General features: G+C 40.2%; 2 protein-coding genes across 3 annotated transcripts in view; one reads left to right on the top strand and one right to left on the bottom strand.

Annotated features, from left to right (window-relative positions):
- Positions 1-2,330: 2,330 nt before the first annotated feature.
- On the bottom strand, positions 2,331-11,224 carry exosc2 (exosome component 2). Its single transcript, XM_030148378.1, is given in 16 exon segments — positions 2,331-2,736; positions 3,086-3,132; positions 3,135-3,213; positions 3,356-3,365; positions 3,428-3,541; positions 3,543-3,595; positions 3,700-3,765; positions 3,869-3,904; positions 3,906-3,931; positions 4,022-4,093; positions 4,096-4,114; positions 8,517-8,565; positions 8,740-8,788; positions 8,791-8,849; positions 10,976-11,024; positions 11,027-11,224. Coding segments are annotated over 16 exon segments (867 nt in total). The 5' UTR covers positions 11,085-11,224; the 3' UTR covers positions 2,331-2,655.
- Positions 11,225-11,719: 495 nt separating this feature from the next.
- The window catches only part of ric1 (RIC1 homolog, RAB6A GEF complex partner 1), a 155,023-nt gene continuing 147,975 nt past the window's right edge, over positions 11,720-18,767 (top strand). For both annotated transcript variants that reach the window (XM_030149116.1, XM_030149115.1), the window contains exon 1: positions 11,720-12,354. In XM_030149116.1, the coding sequence (XP_030004976.1) occupies positions 12,214-12,354 (141 nt within the window). In that variant the 5' untranslated portion in view covers positions 11,720-12,213. The remainder of the gene's footprint in view (positions 12,355-18,767) is intronic.

Below are 18,767 nucleotides of genomic sequence, written 5' to 3'. Positions count from 1 at the left end.
TAGAGTTGATTTTCATGCACATTTATACATATAATGCCTGGGGACGGAAATGGCAACCCATTTGCGTGGAATGGCCCTTATACAGTCATGTTTTCATTTTCTTCTAAAGCTGACTATTAGCATTTTACATGCAAATCATAGCTTTGGGTTTTTTAAAACACTGGCTTGTTCTCTTAAAATGTATCTACTTAATAGACCTTGGCACTAGTATTACCTAATGGACACAGAGTTGTAGACATACCATCCCCTTTTCCATTTTATGTGGTTTATTAAGGGTTAAGATGAAGAGATGAGCATACTGGATTTCACAATCATAACACCATACATACTTAAGTGCAACTAATGTATGTGTTCTGATTATGAACTAAATTAGTTGGCTCATGTTCACAATATAAACATCATATAAATAAATAAAGTCCTCTATTAAGATTTGCTTTGACCCTTCACTCTTTTTACTATTTAATCCTTTCATGCATGAATTATGAATCATTACAAAACTGAGGTGCATTTTTTCCCCCTTTTACACTAACCCCAACAAGACAAAAAAAAAGAAATCAATTTTTCAACAAAGAGAATATACATACCCACCTGAATTTAACTAAAACAAACAATTCAGATCCTTCCATCGGAAAATTACTCCTGTGATTAATATGCTTCAGCTACAACAAGTACTTTAACCCTTACACTATGAGTAGTTTCCAGTTTCAGTGTTGAGTGATGGGTGCATCAGGGTGAAAAGAGAGGCGGGATGAAGTGATTACCTATAATGCTTAGTGCCTACAGTACAATCTTCTGTAGGCAGTATTATGATCTGGGCTTGCTTCAGTTGATTAAAGCTGCATATGACTTTTGTCACCAATGTTTCATCAAATCTGTAAAACCAGAGTCATACATTAAGTAACACAAATTCATTAGTCTTTCCATGATTACGCACCTGAATCACTTCCCTCATGGTGAACAAATTCGGGGCTGACCCCATCACAAGCTATCAATTTGTTTACATACCAAACCTATATGTGACTTGGACCCTTTTGGAAATTTTGCTGTGAAGTGCATTGGGGAAATGGGAATTCCACGCAGCCACAGTATGGCCGCAGCAGCAACAAACATGGTAACGGCTTCATTGATTCTTGCTTCTGTGTGGAATTCTGAAAAGGCCCGAGTGACAGTTTAGTTTCGGTTTGGTATGTACGCAAACAGACGGCTTGTAATGGAGTCAACTTCAAAGTTGTTCACCACAAGAGAAGTGATTCAGGTGCGTAATCACGAAAAGACTAACGGATTCATGATACTTAGGCTATCACTCGGGTTTTAAAGATTTGATGAAAAAAACTGGTGAAGAAAGTCATGTAGCTTTAAGGTTTCAGTAATTTTATGTGTTCAATAAATAACGGACACAAATGTTGTAACATTGCAGAAGCTTATTAAAACAATGTGATGGTGAATGTGTGTCATAATCAAAGCTAAAGGTGGTCCAACAAAATATTAGCATGGGACTTATTTTTGGCTGAGCCACTTATGACTGGCCTGAAACAGCATACAATTTTAACTGAAAATGTAACTACCCATGAATTAGTGAAGGTTACAAACAGACATATGGATTTAACTTTCATCCCTACACTTCAGTTATTCAGATATTTTTTTCTAGTTGTATGTTTCTTGGGCGACACAATGGTGCAGTGGGTAGCACTGTCACCTCACAGAAAGAAGGACCTGGGTTTGATCCCACCCAGGGACCTTTCTGTGTGGAGTTTGTGAAGGTTCTCTTCGGGTACTCCGGCTTCCTCCCACCATCCAAAGACATGCACTGATAAATTAATTGGTAAACCTAAAATTGCCCTTAGGTGTGAATGTGAGAGTGCTTGGTTGTTCATCTCTGCAATGAACTGGCGACTTGTGTAGGGTGTACCCCATCTTCACCCATGAGTAACTGAGATAGACTCCAGCACCCCCCACAACCCTAGTGAGGATAAAGTGGGTTCAGAAGATAAATGTTTCTTGTAAAAAAAAAAAAAAACAAATAAAGGTTTTAACAATATTCCACAGGGCACAGGCCCTTTCCTCTGCTATCCACTATATTGCATTACTAATGTTTAACTAACAAAACACCTCCCTCTAGCTGGAAGTAATTACGGCAGATACGCGTATTATGGTTTCAATACAATTTGAATAACAGTTCACCAATGAAACCACAGTGGGGCAAAACTTGAAAAAAGACTCCTTTCATTACTCCTACAGCTGTTTTTTCCCCAAAACTAACAAACTTTTGGCCTGGATTTGGCGCCATTCACTGTAATGGACAGCATGAACAAAATATTAACAAATCAGACAACACTGAATTGAAAACCTGTATTGAAAAGAATAGAAAAGTTAATGACATTTTTCTGTGCAACACACATAATCAGAGTTGGTCCTTTGTTGCTGTCTGAAAGGTTGAAACACTAAATCGGAATACAAGGTGGACTTGTAATTATTGGTTGTGTGGTAATAAAGTTGCATCAAACTTAGTAATGAAACACAGATCATAGGTTTGGAAAACGGTTTAGCTGAACATTAGGCTCCGAGAGCTCAGTCTAGTTGTTGTTCCATGACTGATGTTCTCTTGCACATAAAAATGCCACCTTTAGTTTCAGGTCACCATTGGATTTGGGTTGTTTAACCCTCCTGTTCCAACAGCTTCTGTTGTGTCAACATTACAATCTCCTCCATCACTTCTGGTTTCAAGATGTCTTTCACCTGTAGACACCATGAGGATAGGATTAGGGATCAACACACCAATCTAAATCCAGGTATTCAAACATCTCGTTCATTATAGACAACATACAAGAAACTATTTCAACTCACTTAAAATGAAAACTACTGTGTGCTAGTTGAAGAATAGAATTTCCCAAAGTAGGTGTAGGTGTCAAATATGTTTACCTGAGGGCACAAACCACCACAGAAGAGCATCAACCAAAAAGCTTTTCTTAGTGGTGATTTTTTTTTTATTTTTAATGAGCAAGTGTATTTATGAGAAATATACTTTCTAAACCTTTACCAAAAGTAACCCATTGTTATCACATTAATACAAATCTGTGCTGTCTACCTGATGTTGAAGTGAAGATTCATAGCAGTAAAGAACACTGGTGTCATAAGCAGAACCTTGTGTGCAGCCAAAGCCAGGAGACAGTTTCTCAACCGTGAAATCACCTCCCGATCTGACAGGCTGACAGGCTAGAAGGAAACATATGAAAGATGTCAAAATAATCTGCAAATAACTAAACCAATCCACAAATCAATATTTGAAATAATTTAAAGGTTCATGTATACACTACACTTCATGGCAAATTATTTAAAATGCCTAAATCTTACACACTGTTTGCTTGCTGTTAAAATCTTAGTTTAATAGTCTAAAATAGTGAATGGTGAAAGAAAAATATCCTTCCACTCTAGACTAGTGTAAAGCCCCAGCTTCTCCTGTTGTCCTGGTGTGGGGTAGAGCCACACAAAGCCATTATTGGCCAAGGATGATGGATGCCCACAAGGCAGGTTGTGGAATGTGTCTTTGCCTCTTGATCAGTGAAGGCGAAAGTTGTACCACCACCCCCTGACCCAACTGAGACAAAGAGAGAAAAAATGAGACTGTAAATCACATTTTAAAGAATTAACCTTGATGTGAGTGTTTCATTCTATATCTCATTGCATTGGAGTATAACTTACTTTTCCATACTTTAAACTTCGGGTATGACGCGATAGGGCTCCGTCTGAGAAACACAGACGGTCCTTCTGCCTAAAAATCACAAGCGACACAGGCATAAATTACAAATAAGAATGTAGGACAGCCTGTGAAAGATCTGTATAAACTTTAAACTCGCAAGAAATGTCATACACTGATCAAATCACCCTCCTGAAGGTATTCTCTCATTGGTGAGCTCATCTTCTGCCGATCGGTCTCCTCTAAAAACAAAGTCCAATCCTAATCATTAGACCACAAAAAGTGACGGACAGAGGACTCTTCAAGTGAAAGACACTGTCTAATGACACACCAGTTCTCCTCCAGGCAGGTTGACTGAAGACAACAGGAGAACAGAATCCAGCCGAGAGTTTGTCTCCACTTCCAACGTTTCTGTTGTACCTTTATGTAGTAAAAAGTGAACATGCTGATTACGAGTAACATGACCAATGACAGGTGAAGAGGTAACAATTGAGGTGATGTTGATTATTTGTTACAGTACAGGTGGCATTGTAACAGGGGGTGGGATCGTTTTGGCAACAAGTGAATATTTAGTTCTCAAATCTTATGTGTTTGAAGCAGCAAAATGGGTAGTGTAAGGATCTGAAGGACTAATCCTGCCATCACGTGCTATGGGAATTATGATAAATACTAATTACTAACTCAAAAATTGAACATGAATGCTCCCTCATGTCGTATTTTCCAATGTAGAACTGTAAAAAAATGTTGCTGCTGAGATGAAAATAACCTTTGACCTCTTCAGCATGGTGAAGATCAACAAGGGATTCATGAATGATAAACAATGCTTTTATTGAAGTGTAACTCTAAGATTTTAGCATTTTTGATTCTTTGTCACTGTTTTTGTAGCATTTTTCTCTGTGGAGCTTCCCCTACAGTTTCGAGGTACATATTCACTGTCGTAAAAACCCACACCTCCCCCTCCAACCATGTGCATTTGTTTTCAATTAGGTGGGTGATGAGAAGGCAAAAAATAGTGACCAAATACGCTACTGGAACAGAGTGGAGTGGGAAACTTTAGCCAAACATTAAAGTTTTGGACATTTGTTTTCACTTCAATGAAGAGGTCACAGAACCGGAGCTGCAGTGGGGGGGTATGTGCAGACGTGCCGACCCCCCATCCAGGTGGACAGGTCACATTGACATCCCGCTTGCGAGTGCAGAGAATGCTGGTCTGAGGCTCCGTCTGCAGCTGCTAGCACCATGCTGCTAACATTACCAGTAGCCCACACAGCCTTAAGAGCTAACAAGCTAACAAACATCAGCAGCTCTGACCAGTCACCACATCTCAACCCCATTAGCGATTAGCAGGCTGTCATCCCGGGGCTGACATTTATAACAATAACAATCATCTAAACCAGTGGTTCTTAACCTGGGGTGCACACCACCCTGTAATCTCATGGGGGGGATAAGGCTGGTCTGCATTGAGGTTACAAGTTGTGAAAATTCTATTTGTGAATGTTAAAGAAAAAATACTTACACAGTAGGGCTGCATGATACATCAAAAATTTATCGTTATTATGATATCAATGTTTGCAATAGACATAATGCAAAGATTGCTTAAATTTCGATAAATATAGTCTACATTTTATGTGCAGTGCATTCACACTATGAACATATTTGGCCAATTAGATGTTGTCATGCTGTCCAAGAAGTCTGTCCCTTACCCAATGGGGATAGTAGGTGATGACAAAACTGTCACTTGTTTTCCTAGTTCCAGGTCCAAACAAATCCAAGACATGCAACCTACAATGCCAATGGCTGTGCCAGTGAGTTTTTTTTTTTTACCATCACAAACTGCTTTTCTGATGAGCCAGAGCGAATGAAAAAGGTTCTATACTTTTGTGTTGAACCATGTTAGTTCTATAGGTCGATAACAACTGCGCTCTATTTTTACCTCTGCCCGGAGGTATTGTGATCACTTTGCTTTGTGTGTTTGTTTGTTAGAAGATACCTGAAAAAGTATGGACGGATTTGGATGAAAATTTCAGGAAATGTTGATACTGGCACAAGGAAGAAATGATTCAGTTTGTGGTGATTGGGGGGGGGGGGGGGGGGGGGGGGGGTGATGACTGATCTGCCTTGGCGGAGATCTGCACTCTCCGAGTGCTTTTCTTGTTCAGTCATGTTGTGTCTTTAGTTCAAAAAGACTGCTGTGCACAGACATAAATTATTACTTCATTTACCTTCCACTGAACTGGACAGAACAAATAAAGAACTGATAAACAAAATATGAAGTATGAAGATGCGGAAACACCCCATAAAAGCCTTATTGTATATCATGTGGATGCATTAAGATCTGTTAAGCAGATGCAGTGGGCACTAATATGCTAAGATGCTAACATTTGCTTGCACCAAACTTCCTTATTTCTCAGATGTCCCTGAGTCCATAAAACACATCCAGTTGTCGTTCTACCAGTTCGCGTGTGATAATACAGTGTAGAGGAAGAGAAAGGAGCTGATAAGTTAAGTTACAAGTATTAAACAAATAAGAAAATGAGAAAGTCTGGTGCTAGCAAATGTCAGCTAATTAGCGGCTTAGCCATTTGCATTGTAGGTTGTATTTGTTTGAAACTGGAACCTAGAAAAACATGACGGTTACATCATCACTTACAATCCCCATTAAGCACATGGTGTTTTAGGTGTGGAGAGTCGTGGTGATAGTTGAAGGTAGTGAGTCGAGCGAGGCAAACGAGAACCCATTCTGCAACATCTACTTGGCTCAACAAATTAGTGGTCTGAAAAAAGGCAACCAGTTTAAGTTGAGACACTGCAGTTGGCGTAAAATGATTATGTTTAAATTTATTATAAATTTGAATGCTTTAGTTGTTGTCAGGTTTTATTTATTTCAATTTACTTTTGACAGTTGCAGAAAATATTTTTAAGGGGGCAGGGTGATTTATGGCTAGCATTGCAGATGTAGCTGCATTTTTCCCAATAAAAATAATGTTGGAATGGAAACAATGCACTTAGTTTTTTAATTGTCTGCAACAGTCTATGTTGGCAGCAAGTAAAGAAAAACATTACATATTTAAATATCCCAAGTCATATCGTTATCACAATATTCAATAATGTTATCGCATAATGCATGTTTTCCTAATATCTTTTATATTTTCTTTTTCTTTCAATCTCTCCGTTTTGCAAAAGCTCAACCAAGGCAGACTCATTTGGTCACTCACTCTTTTCTTCTTCCTAGCATCCTCTGACAATGGCCACCTGTTCCTTTTCTCTGCCGGCTCTGCTATGGTAAATAACTGTGCAATGAATGCATGGCTGGTTTCCAAATAGAGTTCAGTTCATAATTACTGAGAATGGGGGGGTAAAGCGTTTTGTGGCTGGGAGGGCGTTAGCAGGGAGACAGCGGGTCAAAGATGGTTGTGCATTGAGAAGTACAGCTCTGGAGACAAAAGTTGCTCTCCTCCTATGAGTCCTGCAGCCTGGGCAGCAAAGGCAACGTCCAGAGGGGAGCCACTCAAATGCAGGGAACAGCAGGTGTGATGGGTCCTGAAGGATCTTGCCTGCTTTCCTTGCAGTCTGTTGCTTACAAAGGGTGGAGAGGGCTCTTACAGGGAGCCTGATAATTTTGGAGCAGATCTTGACAACACTCAGCAGCTGGTTTTTGTTTTGGACAGAAATAGAGTGAAACCCAGCAAATATAAGTGAAGGTAATAATGGTCCTATGAAGGAGTGGTAAAAAGTTGTGAGGATGTTTTTCCTCACACCAGTGTTTCTCAGCGTTTTGTGAGCAAATGTCCCTAAATGTTATCATGACCCTGCCAGGGTGCGCGCAGGTTCCTGCTGTTGAAATTTTGTTCTTTGTCCCTGTATTTGAGCTTGGCAAGTTTTATGGCACGCTTCACTTCTTTATCATCTCTCTTCTCAATGGCAGAGCCAGAGAAAAATATTCTCTTTATCTTTCTTTTCTTTGAGAACTTTTGTCACCCATTGTTTGTTGTTGGGAAAAATGGTAATTGTGTTGGCTGGGATGATGTTATGCACACAAAAGATCACATATGATGACACAATGTCCACCTGCTCATTAATGTTGCTAGAGGGAGCTATTAGGTTGCACCACTCAGTGGCTTCAAAGTATCCTTGTAGCTTGTCGATACTGTCATTTATCCATTGCTTGACATTTTTAACAACCTTCTCTGCTCAAAAATAGTAGTAGCATAAATTGTGGTGTTAAATGATTTGGCCAAAGTATCACCAAGACCTTCCTGGTCTGCTGTGGTCTGTACCTATCAAAAGTAGTCCATGGTAGGACAACTGGATTGCTCTCCAATTGAACATCTGAGAGACCATTTTTCCTACCTGCCAAATATTGTGTAGATCCCTATTACTACAAAAAACAGCTCTGTCAAGTGTCTGACTCTACAACACCTCTGAAGGTGTGCTGTGGTATCTGTAAGTTGTGAGGGCAGGGCTCTATGCACTGGATTTGTTTGCCCAGAAAATCGTACAGATGCTCCCTTAGGCTGAGATCTGACCTGCAGTTTTTGGAGATGCTCTGACCCAGTCATCATCATGATGTCCTTGTCATGGCAGTCAGAATCTTAAAACTGCCATTTTGCTCCTTCAAAAAAGGACCTAAATGTTCACTGGCTGCCTAACATATTCACCCACTGAAAGGTGCCATTGTAAACAACTACAATGACACCACTTTACCTGTCAGAACGTCATTATATTGCTGTTCATTGATATACAACATACTCTACTAACAAACTGGCTACAATATTGTTCTATGATATTGATGCCAGACATCACATTGTGGTAAGAAGCTTACCTCTGTGATTCGTCCTACTACGACATCTCCAACCTCACCATTGAATCTGTAGTTGAAACCAGTGCAAAGAAGAAAAAGGATTATAGGGATATGTTCTTTAAATGAATGTAAATAATCAAAAGCCATTTGCATGTAAATCAAGCATACGTAGTTTATACTTGATGTTTGAGGACAAACGTTTTAAATGTAGCCTATTTAGCAAATCCTCGAGTGACTCTTACCTGGTTTTAGAGGTCTGACACAGATTAACTTGTCAACTCTCTGCACTTCTCAGCAACTGAGGCAGTAAGCTTCTCTTCATCAACGTAGGTACCATGACCCCTAAGAGAACCCATTATAATTGTGATGCCCAATCAAGAATTACAAAGCATACAGAGGTGGAATACATGAGAGGCAGGGTAATTATAACCCCCAGTTGTTCTCAGCTCAAGCTCATACACACATGTTATACATACAGACATTCAACTGGTCTGTGTGGTGTGTGTGTGGGTGTGTGTGTGTGTTTATTTATTATTATTTTAGGGGTGTCCCAATACATCGATTATTAGATTCATCGCAATTCAACACATGACCATTCAAAACAATTCATAATGTTCAAAAACAATTATTTTTCATATTACTAAATCACAAGAACACAGCTGCAGCGCGCGACAGGAAATAAAAGGGCTCATGCCACCCGGACATCTTAAGAAACAGACCAGGGGGAACATAGTAAAACCAACTCTAAACTCTCTGGCTACAGTTACAGAGCGTGAGATTCACCCAACGGGTGTAAAAGCTAGTGTTTGGGAAGCAGGGCTGTAGTGCTGTGATGCGGACGCTGGAGCCCAGATACAAACTTCCAAACCAAAGTATTTTTCCCAGGAAGCAGTTCCCGAACTGTACAATGAGACCAAAAGGAATGTGATGCATGCTTTGATTGTGAAAGGCAAAATCTTTAGTTTGTTGTGGGATTTATGCTGCTCATTGGGGATTTTGTTTGGGTATCATTTATTATGCCTGAATAAGCTAACTTTTTTGTTGGTTTGGATTGAATTAGCTGTTTTCTACAATTGTCTACAGAAGCATGTGTGTGGTGGGGAGGGTCTGACAGTTTGAGTGGCCAGAAAAAATAAATAAGCCTTTTTTTTTTTTTTTTAATTAGACTATTACAGAAATCTGTGAAAACCACTTTTGATTAAAATAAGTATTGATTTTTAAAGACACTTCATTAATTTGTTTTCCTAAAAAATGTGGACTTCATTCCACCAAAGTCTCTTTGTACTGTTAACAGAGATATATATTTTTAAAAATATTGTTTTTGATACAGCAAATGTTTTGCAGGTAACTGGAAATCTTTATTGTGAATTAGAACAGCTTTTGCTGTATATGCCACTGCTACCTTTTTCCTGTTGGTTCCCTGGTGGAAATATATTGGATCATTCAGTGGTTTGACACAAATATTCCTCTGGAGTTAAACCCATTCTCTCGTATATGTATACGATGAGGAGCTGCTGTATGAAAATGGGAAGATTGTCTTCCACCAGAAAATTAGAGTTAGGGTATATTTCTTTTATGATTCCAATCCATTCCTCTTTTATTGTGGCTCAGCATTTAAATAACTTCTATCAGATTTGATGGTTTAGTCACAGAGTTTCTCATACCCAAAAATATTATGCTTTTCTTTCACAAATTTGGGAACGATGGTCCAAAATTGCGATACAATGTACAAAACAGTGAAATTTCTCTTGGCCTGGCCAGCCAGCATTCTGGGTACTCAGCACCCCTAAAACCTGTAATCGCCCCTGAAACGTACATTATCTGAAAAATTCTAGTTGTTGTCTACAATTGATGTAAGAATTTTAAATTTCAATGAAACAAAAAATTTCCTGTCACCCAGAGCGCCATTACTGTTTTGACCCCTTTCTGAACTGTCTTGTGGACTTGTCTAAAGGTTTGTTTCACTCACTGTGTTACCAGACGTTGTGAAAATGTCTAGTTTGTCCTGCTGAACTTGGCAAATAGCATGTGCAGTCACTGTCTTAGGTCTGTCATTGTCATTGATCTTGGAAAATCTCTGAATCATTGAGACCGGTCGACCGAGCAAACACCCCCCCCCCCCACACACACACACACACACACACACACACACCAGAACAATGCCACAGGAAACACCGCTGTTATAACGGCTACATTCAGAAATATCTGTTAAATACTTTATTTTGTGGTTGTCCATTGCAAATAAAAATTGTATACTGTATAATTTAAGCAAGTCAGCTCAAGTGCAGCTGCATGCAAAGTGAAATAATTTCAAACGTGCAAAAATGGTATACCTAATTATTAGGGGGTACAAACATGTATCACAACCCTGTACCAACGCCAATCATCCATTCATTTTCCTCCCGTGACAACATGTGCTGATGTAGACTAACATTTGCAGATCCCGTAGGAAACCGACCTGCCCTACCTCATGAATCCTGGTGTCCGAAGTGATCACATCGCCGGGCACGACGAGATCTTTTCGATCAAGGAAGACACTGATAATGACACTGTTTTTCGAACAGTTGGTAATCTCATGTCCACAGCCATGCTCCTCTGCTCCTTTTTCTTCTTCTCGCTTTCACTTTGCGGATGGTGCTTTGTAAACAAGATGATGCTTTCTACCGCCCTCTACTGAGATGAACGGTTTAATGTTGTTTTCTATTGGTTCTAACAATTGTGAACATATTGTGATTGCTTTGTCCCTGCAGTAACGTGGGAAATCAGGCATACGCGTGCATATTGCCAGCAGGAGAATCATTTGTCGTATACTGATAAAAGGAAACTACTTTTCATCTGATTTTTTTTCTTTTACTTCCTCAAATGCCAAACGTTTGGTAGTAGACATAAAGTTGCAATCTCGCCACCTGCTGTTGTGGAGTGCCCGCCGCAGATTTATTTGTCTGTAGTCATCCATATTCTCTTTTAAAGTCAGAGGACTGTAGTCTGTCTTTTCACTGCTAGTTTTATTTTCTTTTTAGGTGCCATCATAGTTGAAACTACTTCTTTTGGGTCCATTAACTCAACATTTTTTTTCATTTGATGTTAAGGTGTACTCGTTGTCCACCAGATGTCAGTGTCGAACCGCGTTTGCGTTTAAACCAACCAATGTTCGCCATAACAGAGATATGACGTCAGAAGTCAACAGGACGCAAGTTTGTCCGTCGTCGCCAATCAGCTTTGAGTGAGACAGACTCATGTAAAGATGCGTCGGTGGACAATAGAGGAACAAGACACTGAACGCTTTACCGTTATAAATGCCGCTGGTCCAGACAGTATACTAATTGATTACAGCTGCCGGAGCGGAAGATTAACGACTTAGTTGTCAGACGCAGGACCCTGTGCGGTGTTGTGGTTTGCTTTTGTGGGCTTCGTTGCTTTTGTTTTTTCCGGTCAGAGAAGTCGTTGCTTTAGACTGCTCGTTCGCTTCAAGTTGGAAAGCCAGTGTTAGCCCGGTTAGCTATGTAAGCTCTTCAGCTGCTGGGACCCTTCTGTACGACATCCATGTATTGATAGCCCCGAACAAACGACCCGCCGAGGCCTATCTCAAATCTTTAATTTCCACGAAAACAGTGCTCATGCGTCACTGGGATTTAAATAGTATTTTCGGGGGTATAACGGGGCACTGACGATCTGGCATTGCAACACTGGAGTGTCGAGGCGGAGTGAGTTAGCCGTCATGTATTTCCTAACGGGCTGGCCCCGGAGGCTGCTTTGTCCACTGAGGAGTGAAGAGGAGCCCTTTCACATCCAACCCAGCTCCCACAGGTTTTACTTCGCCGTGCTCTCAGAGACGCAGCTCAGTATCTGGTACAGTCGGGTAAGTCTACCAGCAGCGGCTTCGGGTCACTCACTCTCATAAACCCAGCTGTCCCGACAATAACAACCTCGTGTGGGTTCTGCTTTCACTTCAGCCAAGTCCCAAGCATGTAAAGCTGCTGCCGCACGTACAATTGTCCTTTCATTGTGTTTGTAGTACCCTTCAAAGTACGTGGCGATCTGGCAGCATGCCCTGTGAGTTAAATAATTGATAGAGAAAATAATTGCTAGAATCAGTGATGCATCGTGGTGAAAACCTTAAATCATGTGTTACTGAACGGTACTCAGATGTTCCATATGTTCTTATATGTCATAACAGTGTGAGTATATCCGTATACGTGTGCAGTTCCTTTTCATTTACATTTCATGTCCCTCATTTACATTCATAATAAAGGTCTGGTGGCTGTCCATCCCCTCAGTTACTGAACACTTCGGCGGCCAGAGGGTACTGTCTTTACTTTGGGTGGCGACAGATACATTCGGTTTGTTTAAGATTCAAGTCCAGCGTCCACTCCCAAAACTGTAACTCTGACTTTCACAGTGCAGAATGTTGTCTACAGAGGTTGACACTTGGATGGTTTTCACATTCTTTTGCTGTGTGGGTGGAAAAACTCTCTTTGCTTCTCAGGAATCAGAATATAAAAATAAGAGGGAGAAATATTGTTTTCAGCAGCTTTTAAAAGCTCTATCTTATTTAAACTCAAAAGCAAGTGGTCTATCTGACCTGACTGTAGTAGAAAAGTCAGAATTTTATAAATACAATCTCAGTTGCAACTGTCTGTGAAAATTGCTGTGTAGGATATTTGTTTCAGTAGTTTCAATATTTTCTTACAGCTGCAAGAAAAGTCAGTCTTCAATTAGGGATGTTCTGATCCACATTTTGTGCTCCAATACCGGTTCTGATACCCTGGGTAAAGTATCTGTCGATACTGATACAGATCCGATTCAAAAAATAATTATACCAATGTTGAATCTCCTAAGAAACTCTTCGGCTCACTGATTGTAATAGTTAGTTCAAATAGAACTTTAACATCCAATTAAAAAAAAATCAGCTGAATAAACCAATAGCTTCACTAGCTTAGTAAACAAAGTATTCCACACAAAATAACATTCTGTCTAGACTGGTTCTGCCGTTGGATTGATTGGTGCCCACTCAGTAACACAGAGAGAGGGGGGCACTTTTCACATTTGGAGATTTTGCTGTGTTGTGGTTCATAAGTCACAAATCACTCAATGTCAGTGACTTCCTCAAGCAGATTTCTCATCTCACTCACTGGCAGGTTCTTACTTAATTCTTTCCCCACCATTGACGAGTTATTCCATCAATCTGTGTTTTCACTGTTACACTGTAGGCGATGCTGATGTGGATGATGTGAATTACTTTCCTTTTAGTCACTTTAAATCTGCGTATGTCTTTCATCACCAATTTTTCACCAGATCTGTAAAACCCAAGTCATAGCCTAAGTATCATGAATCCATAAGTCTTTCTGTGATTACACACCTGCATCTCTTCTCTCACAGTGAACAATTTTGAAGTGTACTCCACCATAAACAATCCATTTGTTTACCAACAGAGGTCACTTGGGCATTTTCGGAAGTTTGTTGCGACATGCATTGTGGGAAGCGGAGCTCCACAAAGTTGCCTGGTCATGAATTTTGTATATTTTGTAGTGCAAAACTGCATTCTACACAGTTTTAATAATAATCTATGTTCACTTTCATTGTTCAAAATGGTTGTTGTCTTGACTATTTCCTTTTTTATGAACAAACAGAATGTAAACCCAAATGTAGGTCAGATTTTGACAACTACGTAACAATCGTACAAACTGCAACAATCCGAACTGCATAACAATAGTGCAATCTGAGATAACTGTGCAAATAATTTCAGTCACAGTGGTGTACAGTAACACTAGTGTGAATGTGTACGCTTTTTCACACACCAGAAACTACACTGGGAGTGGGCGAAACAGTTTGAACACATCCAACTGTTTTCTTTAGCAGTGCATGCTGTATTCCCACACAGCTAAGATTAAACCACAAAATTGTGCAGTTTTGATTGTTGCAGGAAAAACATCTGTGAGCTTCAAGAGATTTATAGTTTCTGAGCTCATCAAATGTGTATGCACTTGTACCATACACGCGATAGTTGGTAATATCAGTGGATGAGGGTTGGGAGGTACCAGTGCAGCATCAGCTCTCCAGCTGCTAACTGCTCACATGTTGACAATTTAGCAAAATACCTTTCCCTGAAAGAGCTAGAGGAGGTGTCTGGGGAGAGGGAAGTCTGGGCATCCTTGTTAGACTGTCGCCCCCACGACCCGGCCCCGGATAAGTGCAAGACAATGGATGCATCTTCAATGGGCAATCTTTGTTAAGTTTGTCTCTATAAGGTTTCACTCATTTTTGTTTTGTTTCTCGCTGTAGCCTCCCTGCAACACAGTATACATACAGTATATAAACACAAACATCATAAGAGGCCAAATTAATTTAAATTGAATACAAAAAACACAAATTCCTCTGCCACTGCAGGACATATGTAACTTAGCTTAAAGCTTGCATTTTAACTAAAATATTTAAAACATATTGGTCCCTGACCAGCCGCTACTGTGGATCGTCAGGAAGATGGCAGGATTGTCCCAGTTCATGTGTGATGCACTCTGGGGGGGACAGCACATGTCACAGTGATGTCACATGATCTCAAAGGGCTGACCCTTTAGTGGTGAAGACAGTGAAAGCATGCCTTTAGGTCATTTCTATCCTGGCCCTTGTCCTGGCATGGGCATGATTTGAGGCCTGCTGTGCTTCCTGGGGGTCCGTGTATGGTGTCAGGAGAAAGGACTGGCAGGCATATCCCCTGACCACCAGAAACACACCAGACAATTCACCTGTTAATACAAAACCTCATCATCACAACCTCAGAAACAGAGTGACGTTCTGTACACAGCCATGATGTAAAAAGTGGTTATCGATAGAAGTGGTGTGGCTCACCTTGTGATAGGTGCTGATAGATTCCAGAGGTCCAAAAGACTCGGGAGTCATGGACCGAGCCAGGCCACTTTGCCACAATACTGATGAGACAGTCAGCATTTACCATCTGAAATGATAAGATGAAGACTATTAAACCACACAATGAATATCACAAGCAATGCACAGTATTAATTAACCCATAAAGGCCCAGTGCTACATTTGTATCAGTTCCCAAATGAATTTTCTCTATATCTAACCTTTCTTAAGTGGTTTATCACCATTTATTATAATGTTATCTTCTGTACTTTGAATTTTATCAGTATAAATCAGGTATGTTGCTATATTTAACTTACTGATCAAGACGATGTTCATAAAAGCACAGATTAAAGTCGGGGGCGTTATGTCAAAAAAAAATCAGAGAAAACTGCAAAAAAAGTGACTTTTTCAATAAAATCTATCATTAATTGAACATAAAACAAGCATTTCCATCTACCGTCATTCATCCAACTTCATGGGTTTTACGCCTCTGAACATCCAAATGGGTCATATCTGATGACCATGAAAAGATGACAAAGTACATTTTACACCAACAATTTACATGTATTGATAGGATTAGTGGATCAACAGGCATGAAACAGTTTAGATCAGTAGATGGTTTTGGTTGGTGATGGATGTCTTTATGGGTTAACTGACAATATCAGAAAATCATGAATCATTGTAAGATAAGATAAACTTTATTTATCCCAAATGGTCAATGAAGTCAGTGAGCTCATCTATTTATCAAAGTTATACAGTCTGATGGAGTTACATTTACACTCACATCTGCAGTCAATTTCACTTCACTATGTTTTTGGAGATGTTAATTACCTATTTGGATTGTAATTGTGATGGTTTCAGCGGAGCAGTGGATGTGTGTGCTCTACTTACTCATTCAGGCGGTCTGTAGTCCTTTGCCATGCTGTCTCCCATTGTTTTTATAACTGGCGGTGTTGCCTTTCTTTTTGATTTGGTCCTTTACCTTCTTGTAAGCCAAATTGAGGAGTTCTGTGTATGATGGGGGGGGCACTAGTTGCCATGGTGAATCAGTGAATCTTTGATCAATGGCAGGTTCTATTGAGGAAGCCGCGTGCACGCACTTATCCAGGATGAGTTACACCTGTCTTGATGAATCCGTGTCTGGTCATCCTGGATTGGTCTTTGTGCAACTGATTAAGCCTAGACACCCTTGTTTTGGATTCGTTGAACCCGGCTTAGTCACTTATGCTGGATGTTGGAATCCTAGTTTGTGCATTGGGCCCCTAGTCTGCAAATTTCCCAAGTGTGTTGTGAAAACATGAAGCCACCATCAGTACACAGAGAATGTAAGCAGACTTTTAGGATCCAGGAATCAGCAGATAAACTTTAGAGATGAATGTCTACATATGTAGCAGTTCCAAATTTTCCAGTGAGGAAGGGTTTATCCCATTTTTCAAAGTGGGTGCTCAACTTCTAATTAAAGCTAAACCGTATGTGGCATTTTTACACTTTCCTCTTGACATCTTAAAATGCTCATTATAAGTGTGTGTCAAACTAAAACGTAAAAGAAATCCACCACGTTTTGAACTAAAAATGTTTAAATCTCATATATTTCTGATAAAAGTCTGACGAATCATTTTATTTGGTCCGAATAAAATAATTGGCCGAGCCTGGCTGAGCCTCACGTCAGTCATCCATTACCGCCATCCCACATCCAATACTGATGCCTCTGAATCTGACGTTTCACTCGCGTTGCTTCTCCTGTCACTGACTGCGCAGTCTCCTGTCTAGGGCTGTGAATGGATAGGACTCAAATGCACAGTATTGAAGGAAAAACAGATTTATAAACAGAAACAACAACCAAAGGGAACAAACAGAAAAAAACCCAACTGCAGCAGTCAAGATTCTGATGAATGAAGGATGGAGATGAAGTCCAGGAGTCAGGTGTACTTGACTCTGCAGACAGGTCCGCGGTACTCTGCGTACATAGGATGATAAATGTATGGACTATGAAACCTCAAATGTCTACAGACAGTGGCGGAGTCTGCACGCTCATGGTACGGCCCAGTCTGCCCAGGTGATGAGGTGCAGTGAAGACCCAGTGCTGCGCAGATCAGACCCTTAAATACAAGGTCTCCTAATGAAACAGGAGTCGCTGCTGTGCAGCCGGTGTATGATGTGTCTGATTGCTGAGAGAGGGGTCCGCGGCCATGCTGAAGTGGACCGGACCTCCGCCTCTACCTCCACTTCCACCACGCGCATCAGCTGAGAGGAGGGGAGCATCAGAGCTCAGGCAGGGGGAAGTGGGCGGGGCTTTGGAGGGAGGGGGGTTGTTCATGTTCAAATTTTTACTAAGTGCTGTGAGACATGGCACATCAGTAGGTATAGCTTTAAGGTTAATTAGAAGTTTTATAATTTCTTGAAACATGATTGAGCATTAGATTGACGAGCACTGAAAATGTGCAATAATCACTCAAAATGACTATATATGTATGTGTACTGTCCTCACTAAGATGTCTGTACTTAGTCTGAGCTAGACAGTGAGCTAAACTCTGAATTGATGATGCAAGATATGTCCTCTTTGAAGTTTGCAGCTTTAATGTCCATTCTAGACATCGGGCAAATTGACAGAGTAACACTACAAAATAAAGACAAAATAAATCCATTAGTGATGTCTATTAATGACGTGCATATTCACAGAGAATACAAAGATGCAATTACTATAAACTTAAATTGACTGCCAACACAACAGTCATCTAGTAAATAAAGGTTACTTTAAAAGCTTGCATATTATGTCTAAACACAATCAATAAATCTACATAAACTTAGCATGAGCGTGCATAAATGATTAGCAACCCATCTCCGACTGCTAGCACAAGACGAATTAGCTCAAACATGTCACCAACACATTGTAGCAAACACATCCAAAACAACGTCATAAACCTGTTTCCAATGGCATGTTTGCACGTGAAACTACCCAGCAAACAACAGAATGATTAATACATACAGGCGTTGCTTCTGCAGGAGTCACACAAAGTCCAATCCAACATCAGTTGAAAACTTTGCTCGCTTTTCTCCTCTTAGCCACGTGCACAGTCCACACACAGTTCCGGCGCCTGGCTCTACAGTGTGTTTGTAGCACCAAAACTAAAGCATGAGTTTCAAAATAAGAGTCCATATGTATAAATAACTTAAGACTTGCTTGAAAGGCAGAACAGTGTGTGTGTGTGGTGTGTGTGTGTGTGTACATATATATATATATATATATATATATATATATATATGCCTGTGCAATTATATTATCATGAAAGATTGCAATTTAAGGCTCAGATTTAGAAGGATTTTGGGGGATCTAGCAGCAGAAATGAAAACAAACATAACCTCTGGTGATATTTTGTTTTTAGTGACACTGTGAAGAGAGAGGTACTGTGT

The sequence above is a fragment of the Sphaeramia orbicularis genome, chromosome 12 (assembly GCF_902148855.1).
Source record: "Sphaeramia orbicularis chromosome 12, fSphaOr1.1, whole genome shotgun sequence".
NCBI lineage: Eukaryota > Metazoa > Chordata > Actinopteri > Kurtiformes > Apogonidae > Sphaeramia > Sphaeramia orbicularis.
This window is presented reverse-complemented; position numbering and strand designations above follow the sequence as displayed.